This window comes from Triturus cristatus, chromosome 5_1 (assembly GCF_964204655.1).
Source record: "Triturus cristatus chromosome 5_1, aTriCri1.1, whole genome shotgun sequence".
NCBI lineage: Eukaryota > Metazoa > Chordata > Amphibia > Caudata > Salamandridae > Triturus > Triturus cristatus.
Window position 1 is genome coordinate 303,799,871 of NC_140587.1, and position 12,709 is coordinate 303,812,579.

General features: G+C 41.8%; 1 protein-coding gene across 2 annotated transcripts in view; it reads right to left on the reverse strand.

Annotated features, from left to right (window-relative positions):
* The window catches only part of TBC1D31 (TBC1 domain family member 31), an 834,080-nt gene that overhangs the window by 480,596 nt on the left and 340,775 nt on the right, over window positions 1-12,709 (reverse strand). For both annotated transcript variants that reach the window (XM_085605032.1, XM_085605033.1), the window contains one exon: window positions 1,774-1,965. In XM_085605032.1, coding sequence (XP_085461158.1) covers window positions 1,774-1,965 — 192 coding nt within the window. The remainder of the gene's footprint in view (window positions 1-1,773; window positions 1,966-12,709) is intronic.

Genomic DNA, 12,709 nt, shown 5'->3' on the forward strand with positions numbered 1-12,709 from the left:
GTAATAGATACAAAATTGCATGCCAGTACAGCTCTTCATTAAAAAGCATTACATTTTTATTTTTGTATCTTGAGGACGGTACACAGTACAATGCAATCACAAACTGTCTTTATTACACTTCAGGACATATCAGCTATTGTAGTCTTAAGTGCGTATGCATCTGAATAAATATATATAATTTAAACCCCCCCCCTTAATGTTCTGAAATTAGGATCAACCACACAGCATCAAACAAATGTAAATACATGAATGATTCTCCTATTTAGGCACACATCAAATTATCTTTGGCTATCACATGATAAAATCTGCTGTTTGTTCAAGTAATAATAAAGGACCTTTGATATCGTTTATAAAACAACTGCTCCACACAATTCTACGATCACAATAGCTTTATGTTATGACACCCATTATCACCTCATCAAGTTTCTCCAGTATTAGCAAAAGAGGAGACCTTACATCATCAACTATTTCAGAGTACTCCTTCAGTAACAGGTACCGTGTTGCCAGTAAATGTGAGTTCATTTCATGTATGTGTCTCTTACATTATGCAACTCCCAATTCACTCTACTTCAATGGGACATCTATTTTCTTTTTAGAAATCTGCTACAAAGACATTTGTTGCCTTTAGCACAGAATATCAGGACTGGATAATTGTTATCTTCTTATGGCTCATGGTTAATCAAGAGGGTTCAACTATATCAGCACTTACACTAGATCTGTAATCCATCCCAGGATCTCAAAAGTACTTCAGATCCATCAACATAAAGCCACATCAGACAAGCTAGTAAGAGTCCTTCACTTCATATATTCTCTTAAAGTCAATGTATCCGTGTACATTTTAGAAAGCCTCTGTAGTATGTGGTGCCACAGGCAAATTTAATCTTTGTTCCTGTTTACATAGTATATTACAGAGATAGGGAGGCACAGTTCATACTAAAAATACTTACTGTTTCTCAATTTTATCCAACTGAACCCTGCAGAAAATTAGTCACATTTGGCCTGTTCTTGTGTCTCTAGATGGAGCTCCACAAGTTAGACATTACCTTTCCTATTGGTGTCTCACCTCATTGTGTCTTGTAACAAACTACTATGGAATATGATCCAGCCCCTTGGATGGAATTCACAGAGAAGTGACAGCCAAAGGCTATATCATTAATCATTAATTTGCTTTCACATTACAATGATTTTTCCAACCGTGGTCAACATCAGGCTATTGAGGAATTTAATTTTGAAGGCTCTTCTTGAGGCCCATTGCCAAGGAGATCACGAAAATACTGTTAAGGGTAATGCTCGGCTCTGCCTTGAACAGTTTTCGACTCTCTATCAGGGCCATAAGAAGGTTGTCCCATAAAACACTCTAAAATCCCTACGTTCCAACCCTTCCTTTCATTTCATGAAGGAACAACATCTTCATATTTATCCTAAATTTAGTTTTACCTCCCATCAATTGACCCAACCTGACGACCAATTAACTAAGAAATTAAACCATGCATTACAATGGGTAATGATGTATACTTTGCCATGAATTGATTCCAGACTAGAAAATCATCACTGGCATGCAAATAATTACATATCTATGTTAGCAGCATAAATAAACAAAAACAATTTGCCACTTTTAGTTTTATGTAGATATCACATATCGCGTATTCCTTTCAACTTTACCGATGTTAGTAATTAATCATAGAAAAGACCCCAGGTGAAAATATATATATTTTTTTTAAAAGAAGCAAACTGGAATTTTGTTTTGCCAACTCAAAAAGACAATGCACTTACCTCTTTATCTTCAACTGTAGAATTGACAGCTGACTTCAGAATTCTGGTCTGAACTTTACCTCCTTTTGATTTCCAAGGTCTTTCTGTCAGCGTGGATGATACCTTCACCATAAGTTTCGATGTCGCTGAATTGTCCACAGACGCTTTGCCCTTGGGTAGATTGTCAACTACTTTAACCAAAGGTGGAGGTGGCTAAAGTAAAGAAAGAAAATAATCAGAGAACTCAAGGTTGTGTGGCCACAATCATACAAAAGGATAAACAGACATTTACAATTGGCATTCTAGTATCACTACGCCGTTGTATGTCCACATTGACTTCTCTTGATTACAATTAGAGTAAAAAAGTGTAGTTTAGAAGGAGTCTAGGACATAACACTCTAGGTTCAATAGGGCTGTAAATAATGGATCAAACATGACTATGCTGGCATAAATAAGAGTCATCAATGGATGGGGAGGCAGCAGAGAAGGAAGTGAGACATGGGTGACCAGCAAAACAACGACCTGAGAGAGTGGCAGAGTAGGACATGAAAGAACAGGGCTGGATGACTGGATGGAAGTATACTATGGCAGAGAGTTAAGGCAGGACAAAACGAGTGCCGCTTGGGAAAAACATAACTAGGTAACAGCTGGATGGAAAGAGACAAAAACATAAAGGAGGAATTAAATGATTCACTATAAGTGAAGGGTGTCACAGGGACTGAAGCAATGAGAGGCAGCAGTGTGCCAGAGACAGTTAGACTGTGAAACTGAGTGGGTCGGCAGACATGGCAATAGTAAATGAGGACAGTGCAGGCAAGCAAGCCAGACAATGGTCACAGCTAGTGAATGGCCAGGGAGTGGGGTACAGTGTGAGAGGGCAGTGAGGAGTGTAATCATAGTTAATAGAGTACCAAGCATAGAAAAAAAGCGGATAGAAATCAGAGTAAGTAACCAACCAGACTCTTTCGGATAAACCAGGCCTCTTAAAGAATGTCTGCCTGCAGTGTGAGAGGTCCACATGAGAAAGGCTAACCAAGTCAGGCTTCGTATCACATCTGAATTGGGCTAAGGGTACATGAGACGAGCACTTCAGGCAAGGAGTATTTCAGGAAAAAAGTTCTCACATGAGCACTGTGGGGACCAGTGCAAGGCTCCTACAAGCCCCCTTCTCTCCTCCCAAAATGAACCAGTCCATTATTTTAAAGAGCATACCATTCATGTGCTTTACTTACCTATAGCTGGAAACCAGAATTATTAGTGATGAAAAGATCAGGAAATATTAATGGTGTGTCTGTGAGGTCCATGTGCTGAGAATAGTGGGTGGGGTGGAATTCATAATCATAACACAGCTCTGCCCCGTTCTCTCAAATAATTTTTCAAGGGGCTCAAATGCTGAACGTCCATATGTCTCGTCCATACTTAATCATGGACAACAAAGATAGATTTGGGTGGTATAGATTACTTTCCCCAACAAACTGACCTACAAGGGGGCCACATTTTGGCAAAATAAATTGGTAGAACATGAACTCTGGCCTCTAAATGGCAACTCCTATAAATAATCCTCCATTGTTTGCACTAAGGAAAGCAGGCTTGATTTAAAGTTACTAACCTTCAGTAATGCTCGTTCTGGTAGAGACTATCTTGATGCAGATTCCTTACCTTTTGAAAATTCCCCAGGCATCAGACTGGATCCGAGAAACTTTTGAGCAGTAAAGGATTTACAAATGAGGTCTAAGATACAATACAGCACTTATCTATATCTCGGGAGTGTTGTCGGCTTATGGTGCGAAGATCAAGGAAACAAGACCCCTTGGTTTCCGAAATGAGTGAAAGAGACTTTCACAACAAACAGTTGCACAAAAGATTTGATCCGCACACAATAAAATGTAAGAAAGCAATTCCACCAAGTTGTCGTAGTTTATATAATCCTTTATTCTTTGAGTTATCAAATCAAATCAGCTTTATTCGATTTTTTTTTACAATTAAAAATCATAAAAGCACAAATGTTAAAAACAGATAACAAAACTTATTACAGTAGTATTACATGATTCAAGGAAATAAGGAAGACAGTTATTTTTTTCATAATTACGTTATGTGCTACAAAGACCATAGAGGCAATCCATATATATACACAAAGGGCTGCAAAAAGCTGATTTTAGCAAAACCTTCACATTGTGTGCAGGTACCTGATAACAGTCTTTAACAAGCATTTACAATGCAATGGTCTCGGCATTGTTAAAGTTAGAGCTATTGGCATTGCTCATGACATTATTTTTTGTTTATGTTTTTTGTTTTTAAAACATTTAAAGAAACGGCATTGTTATTTACAATGTCAATAGCTTAATCACTCTCACAGCAATGAAAGAAAGTAGAAGAGAAAAAATAATGAAGCGCCTTCTCAGAAAGTTAAAATGTATAATTTAATTTGTGGAAACGTAGAGCCCAACAATACAGTTTAGAGGAAAAGTAAAACCCAGATGGTATTGCTAATGGATTAACAAGTGCATAAGAAAGAATAACAGTATGTTGCTTAGGGTGGTTCAAGCATGGTTCAGCAAAACAAACTGGAGAGGAAATTGCACCTAAACACAAACAAGGAAAACACTGATAGAGAAGCAGAGCCCGGGGGTAAGGCAAGCCCGGCAACGTATGGGAGGAGTGGCTGAAAATGCCAGGCTAGTCCGGAGAGATGAAGCAACCTCGCAACACACAAAATAAAGGATTGCTCCCTGCTCACTAACAAAACACGCATGCAAAAGGCTATACGGGGGCGACTGGTCTAGCTATGTTATAGGTATGGAAAAGGTAGGAACGGCAGCAAGAATGGGACAGAAGCGATGATTTTTTGGGCAGCCCAAGTTCCAGTGAAGTACCACAAATAAGTACATTTAGTAAGGCCATTCTGGGCGAGAGAGCACGGAATCTAGAGTGGTACGTGGGAACGGGTGGACAAGCGCAAGAAACTGAAGAGTTCAAAGGAGGCTACAAAATAGTCATAACAGGGTGCGAGCTGCAGTGATTAGGCTTGATGACAGGAGAGGTAAACAGTGGTCGGAAGGGGGCTAGTTGCTGGCTGGGACTGAGCAGCATACACATGAGGGGGTCAATAAGTTGATGCGGTGAAATTTAGTATGACAAAACAGCGAGAGAAGAACAGGGGGTGCAGATAGAGATGCTAGGAGGGAGCACAAGAGAATACACGTGGGAATATAGGATGATAACAGGGAAGCATGTGCAAGGAAGGAAGCATGCACGCAAAACAAAACGGACGGAGAAAATGCATGAGGACACAAGGAGTGAGCATGCACAGTTCAAATGTGCAGGAGGGCATGATTATAAGGGAGTGCACGTTGCGATCACACAGAAGGGCTTCCAGATGTACATATGGGGGCGGGCGGGTGTTCATGAGACGGGAGAGCATGAAGAGAGGAGCAATACACAAGGGAAATAAGAAATAGCACTGAGAGGGCAGGATCCAGATGCATTGGATGAAACAGATGAGCAAGGAGAAATCGTCTAAAGGAAAGGGCGCATTTAGGACGGACGAGAACGTGAACATAGGGCAGAAGGAGTTGGTATAAATACACATGGGGCAATGGATGACATGCACTAGAACCGAGATAGTCAGCAGAGAACATGCATACAGTATACATGCATTGGGCGACATAGAAGGATGAAGGCGAGGGCAACCTCAAGCCCATTTTGTTGGGTGACAGCAGCGCGAGAAAGGGTTGCAGGGTCACAGTAACACAGTAATGCATCATCCCCAGTCTGACTCTGCGGGCAGCCTCAGCCCAGACCCTCCTTTACCTGATCATCGAACCTGTTCATCACGGCCTGCACCCACTCCATCGGCTTGTGAGCCGCCATGTCCGGGCGCCCACCCGCCCTCCGGGCTGCTGTGGCCGCGCTTCCTGTCCGTGCTCAGCGCTATTTCGGGGGCCGCGACTCTCTAAGCCTCCTCCGCCTCCGTGCTTAAGACAAGTGAGATGTGACTAGAATGCGCGCCGACTAAAGCCATTGTCTGTATAACAAGCAAAAACCCAGTCTGCTCATTAATTTGTAAAAGAAAAAGACGATCTGAAAGCAGTGTTGGCTGGCCCAATTTCTACTGAAGAACGACTCGGTATAAAATATTCGTCTGCGTTTCGCTTGCAGTGGTGTTTTCCTTGCTCTCTCAACTTTAGTTTCAGACACTAATGCCCCGCGCGATGTTAATAAACACTGACAGCGTCACTGTGGGCCCCTTTCCATCTCCGTGACACGGAGTCGGCCATTACGCAGTGACTCTCTGAGCCGCTTTAACGACACAAGGAGTCTCCGATTGCTAATTCCCAGGCCGAAGGTTCGGAAGGGCGCCCGCAGGCAGGAAGGTCGCCAGTTCAGGGCTCACTGCTTTCCTCCAGAGTAGACCAGAATGAAAGTATTGTTCACAAAACGGTCATGCGAGTCACATATTCATACATGCCAATTTGGAGGCCAGTGCCCTTAAAAATAAACTCTGCTCCTCACGGCTGAATTAATATTTAGCATACAGAGTTTTTTTAAATAATTGCTTCATACACAACTGTAGGAAATTATATTGGAAGCGACGATTCACTTCCGATGAACTAAGAGTGTATGTGTCGATTTTAGAGAATTTCAAACATCTGTTTGCATAACTGGGAAGTTAGAATATCAATATTTCCTTGTTTTACCTGTCAAGATAATGTGCTCCAGAAATTATTTTACCATCGCACACAGAATTAAAAATAAATGTAAGTCAACTTGTTAATTGGAGTAAAAATAAGCGGTAAGCGTCTATGTGGATCTTAAACCAGGTAAAACATTAAAACTCTTCGGTTCCCATGACACATTCCAAGATGAAATGAAGCTGAAAGGATGCCAGGTTAGCGCACGCATGGACTTATAACATTCACATTTTTAAAATAAAAGAGTAACACTTTTAAGTGGACTTTGCGGATTTTGTGAACAAAAAGTGTTTGTAGAATGCAACATATTGGGGGATCAACTCTTTCAGGTTTCTGATGTTTGCCTGCTAAACCGACCTCCGTCTATTACCTCGGTTGGTTAGTACACAATTGATGAAGTGAGACACCTACCTTCAAAGAACAGAAAGCGGGAGACTGTATAAACACACTAACACAACCACAAAGCATACTTTCAAAACATTTTATTTATAAACAATATGCTGATTTTTTATTTTATTTTAAACACAGGGGGAGAGGACAAGCACACCACTGCCTTTCTCCGAGGCGAAGCAGAAATGCCTCGGAGAAACGCAGCGTCGTTTTCGGATTCGGGGGCGTGTTTTGCTGTTATCTCCTCCAGCCATTGGCTGGAGGAGATAATTAGACTTTCTGCAAAAAACACGCCCCCCGATCCGAAAAGGACGGGGCCTGATCGGAGTGACGGGACCTCTTCTCCAATGGCTGGCCAGCATTGAAGAGGCCAGCCAATGGAGAACAGGGGAGAAGAGGGGCGGGTTCAAGCCCCTCTTCTCCAAGTCATTAAATCTCGGATCGAGACTGCGCAAGCGCAGCCTTCAAGCCGAGACCTAAAAAGGAGGAAATTATCATGATAATTTGTTCATTTTCCAGCAGTTGTAACCTTAAAAAAGCTGTTCTACATTGTCTTGGACCCCAGCTTCTAAGTGTAGGCATTAAAAACTTTCTCCTGGTACAACATAATATTTACAAAACAAAGTGCAGTGCAGGGTTGCTTGTATTGATATGTCGTCACATGGGCATATGGGCAACTTTTTTGTCCAATCATTAGTTTAAGGGAATGTAACTAATCTAAAAAAGGACCCACAGCGGAAACGAGCCAGAAGCATATGACAAAAACTGCTCTGTACCAATGCCAGGTAGGGTTGTAAACCTGTGCATGTGGTCATTAGATGGTTGTCCATAACTGATTTTTCCCTCTCTCTTTTAACCAGCGCTTATTCTCTAGATGGTTCAGGCAGTGTTTTTCTAGATACCTTTTCCATGCTGCTCGGGGAATCAAAATATTCTGGGTGGCCAATTTCATGTGTAATATTTTTATATAATTAATCCATGCCATGTTTGCCACCCTATCTAAATTGAGACAATCGGAGATTACATCTCTATTAAAACCAGTCTCCGCCAACATTCACACCTTATGCCATAGTAATAGGGGGTTTATTTTAGTAATATCAGTGATGTAAGAGAGACCAAGTTCCCTATGGCAGCTAAAAGTGGCGGTAGAACTGGGGACAGCCAGCAAGTAACGGATGAAAGCATTTTCGCAGCCTTGGATTTGTTCTACTTCTTCGATGCCCCAGATACCAGCTCCATATGTCCCTGTTGAAATACATTTAGATTTGTATATGGCCAGCAATTCTGGGACAGGTCTGCCACCTAGTTTCTTAGCAAAGTTAGTAACTGCTCCTATGGCTCTTGAGAAGTTCAGTTTTCTTGCCTTCATGGCCGCTTTCCAAGAGCCCTTTCTATCAAAGATTATACCTAGGTATGAAAATGAATCCGTACTTTCAATTTTTTAGCTGTCAATAAAAATGTCACATATTTTTTTCCTATTTGTTCCGCAACACATGGTATATGTCTTGGTAGTATTTACCTTAAGGCCCCTGTCTTTCATATAGGCAACAAAGTTGGTGACAGACCTTTGTAATCCTAGTTGCGTCGTCCGCATACAATAGGATAGGGACGGGGCTATCCTTTATAGTTGGGTAGTCACATTGGTATTCACTCAGATGTTGTCCTAACTGATAATATAAAGTGAAAAAGCAGAGGGGCAAGTATGCACCCTTGCCTCACCCCTTTTTTTATAGGAAACTTAGCTGAGCACTCCCCCGTCTCCCATATCGGACCCCCGCCCCAGCCCCCCTATACAATTCCTTAATAAACGTTAGCAATGGTGGGTCAACCTCTAGATCTTTAAGAATGTTCCACAGCTTGTCGTGTTTGACGCAATCAAATGCAGAACTTAGATCCACAAACGTAAGAAAAAGTTTACCCTTCTTTGCTCTCGTATATTTGTCTATAATCGGTGCCAGGTTAAGTCCCTGCTCGGTTGTACCTAATCCTGAGCGAAACCCATATTGAAAATTTGATAGGATTCCAGAATCTTCAACTCATGCCTGTAACTTATTTAAAATAACCCTCCCTGCAACTTTCATAAAAGCATCCAATAAAGAGATGGGGCGGTAGCAGCTTGGTTCGTTTCTATCCCCCTTTTTATATATGGGGATCGCAATAGCGTCAGTCCAAGTGGGAATAAACCTATAATGGTTGCAACTGTTCAAAACATTCGTTAAAAGTGGGACCCACAGTCCCATATTAGTTTTATAGACATCTACTGGTACGCCGTCGGGTCCCGGTGCTTTCCCTGGGGCATTTTCCTTTATGGCTCTAGTGACTTCCTCAAGGGAAATATGGATGTCTAGGGGAAAGGGTCCCTGTTCGGTGTTATCTTCAGCTCCCAGTGCTGGTGTTGCTATGGTGGTATCAATAGTAGTCTCGTCATTATAGAGGTCCATAAAAAATTCTACCCGATTATCTCCTGTGATGGCCATATCTATCATATCGGTCTCTTTATTAATGAAAAAGGGAGCGTTAACCGCTCTCCAAAATCCAATATTGTCTTTCTCCAGACATACCTGATGTAAGGCTTCCCATGCTTCTCTTTTTAATAGTTTTTTCCGTTTATTTACTGCTAAGCGAAACGATATTCTGGCCTGCCTTACTTTTTCCTTACATCTAGGCTCACTGTGCAGGGTATTTTTGAAGTGGGTGTGCGCCTTCGTACATTCTTTATCGAACCAGCCCTGTGGGCTGCACACTCCATCTCGCTTTTTCCTCGTTAATAATTTCCGAGCCTTATCTGTAATCTTGAGGAAGGCATAAAAAATGTAATCGTCCCTGCCCTGTGAAAGACATATGTCTATTTCCTCTGGCGTTTTTTAAATTAATTGTGGAAGCAATACCCCAGAATCCACTTTTGCCCACTTTAGGGTATACCCATTGGTGCTAGCAAGATGAATATCGAAGTTATATAGTGTGTTCCTATTAGTTTTTCTCGCCAGCCCTCTTAAAGAAAGGTCTAAGCAGATTGGGTAGTGGTCGCTCATTAAAATGTCGACATTACAGGAGTACCTCTTAGACATTAAAACAAAATCAATGGTTGAATTACATCCCCTGCCATTAAAAGTCGGTTGAAAAGGTATGGAGGGTGAGCACAGGTCATTTGCATATCCTAAATCAAATTGGAAAACCATTTCATTTAACAGATCCCCTGTGCTTGTGTGACTAAAATGTGGAGATGTATCTTCCTTACCCCTGCCCAAACCACAGATGCCCTGTTCACTATGCCTGCACAGGAAACAGTTGAAATCACCAACCCATATGATGAACATATCCCCCGGCATTTTTCCTTCAATATGTTTTAAAAATCGACATAAGTCGGTAAGAACATTCATTGTCATTGTTTTAGGGATATTGTTATAAAAATTTATCAACACAACGTCCTTTTCCCCACCCAAGTTCATTGTCAATATCTGGTAAAACTCACTTTCATTCACACTTTTCACATTAGAGACCCCTGCAGAGTTAGAGACTTAAATGCATAAGCCCATGTATGGTTGAAGTTGCTGAGATGTTAAAAGTTTGGAAGCCATTTATATGTATATCCCTGACTGCCCACGTTTCTTGGAGACAGAATATAGCGTATTCATCTATAAAGGTTAACCACACGGGGTCTCTTACTTTAGCTGATAATCCTGCAATATTCCATGTTAGTATTTTACATTTTCTACTGATGTTTGACTTAGTTAGCTCCCCTTCAACGATCCTTTGCAAACTAGATGTAATATGTTTGTTAGATCCCTTATCAATACTATATTGAGTTTCAACTAGGTATGTACGTTTATCCACCTCCTCCTTGTTGTTATCTTTATAGGGTGATTTACCTCTTGCTTTCTCATCCTGTGTAGAGGTATCATGTCCCCTTGTGTACACAAAGTTACCCCTTTGAAGTGTTGTGTCCACTTTCCTCTGGGCCACCTCCCGCCCTAGATTTAAGATTGGTCAATCTAGGTCCTCCAGTGAAGTTAACGGTTCAAAGTGGTTGCAAAGTGGGATGTTTCCTTGTGTTATGATTTCTCCGTGGGAGTCCCCTGCAAATATTCTGGCATGGGGAACCCCTGTGGGTTTTCTGACATCAAGCCTGCGTGGGAGCGGATAAGGTGGATAGAAAGCCCCTAACGGCAGAACATTAATTTCATCGTTCTTATAGGAAGTGTTCCCTGTCCTAGTTAGGATGGCGTGGACTAACATGGGGTTGCTGAACGTCAAGACTATGCAATCTCCCTGGAGCTCTTTTCATTCTTTACCCAACCATGCAACTCCCCTTACCATTTTAAAGTTTTTAAATAGCACATCTCTGAGACCAGTATGCTTTTCCAACCAATGGAGTGACTTATTACGCAGTTCACTCCATGATTCATATACTGATGTCTGCAAAGTGGGGGCGTTGGCCAGGATTACGACATATGGTGTTGCTGCCAGGGGCAGGTCAAGGCGATTACATACTGGCGGCTACTGGTTGGGCCTCAGTCCCGCGGGGTTGTCCCTATACTATTATTGGGTCTATTCTTTTCCGCGGTCGGTCTAAATAGCCCATTTTTATTGAGTAATCCTTTCGCATCTGGGGTAGGTCCGTGAGGTATAGGTCTAATCGTGGTGTCCCTCATGGCTATGTTTGAGGTGGCTATGTGGTTCATGCTAGTGGGCCCATTTAAGTGGGATCCTGTCTGTGTAGTCAGGAAAGTACCCACTTTGTTGGTGTTACTTTTTACCGGCTCTGAGTCTTTAAGAATGCTGTGTCTGTTCAAAGATGTTATGTGAATATAATAGTGATGATGTTTCACTATCGCTGTTGTTTTTAATTGTTATGCAATTTATGTGGTTTAGGTGTTGTACATTTGTATATAGAGTGATATAATATATTTGTCTGTGAGAAACTGTGGTTTAATTGCTCGACCCTTCGGGTGCCACGTGCGGGCTGGTGGCTGCCCTTTTCTAGTTCACTTGGATTGGTTTGGGATGATTACCCATTTAGATAGAGAGGAAATGTTGTTCGATTTGGGGAGAGTAGATTTTTTGAAGTGTACACGCAATGCTTGATGTTTTTAGTGTTGTGTTGTCTGTTTTCACGCAAGACTGGAGAGATAATATATTTTATTGAGGGTCTAATGGAGATGTATTGAATACATTAAACGATTGGGCATTGAAGGTACACTGCCTATATGTTAAGGCACTGGTTGGTGAATAATGTGTGTTGGACCTCCTTCATTGTATATGTAGAGCTTTATGACCCTTTGCTGTGTCGTGCGGGTGGTCGGAATACAGAGGCAAATTGACAATGGGTTTGGATTATTTGTGGTCCATGTGGAGATGTTTGGAAGTGGGCATCGATTCAGTATGCCGAGGGACATTAGTGGGAGGCATTTACGTGTGGTTTTGACTGTACCGCTGCTGATTGTCCCGAGTTGGAGGATAATGTTCGTGGTGACTGGCAGTCCTGTTTCGTTGTTCATGCACCTCTGACGTGATTACGCACGTCGAGGAAGGGAGTTACTTTATTGAGTGGCGGGCCATCTTGAGATGCTTGTTCGACCCGGCGCGAGTCTTACGGAGAGCCAGAGGAACGATTGAGTTCACTGTTGCCGTTTGAATGGGTAAGTGCTGCGTTTTTAACGCGGAAGTTGCACGCGATCTTCCCGTGAAGAGAGAGCGGAATGGAAGATAGTTACACATATATGTTATTTTATGTATCCCATATATGCAGGTTTAATATTGACCCCTGAACATATGGTGCAAAGAAATTAAGAGGGGTACATACAAATAAAAAATCCCCATATATTGGATGTGGGATTGTTCCAAGGAGGTAAGCAAAGGAAGGCGAGATATTTTTA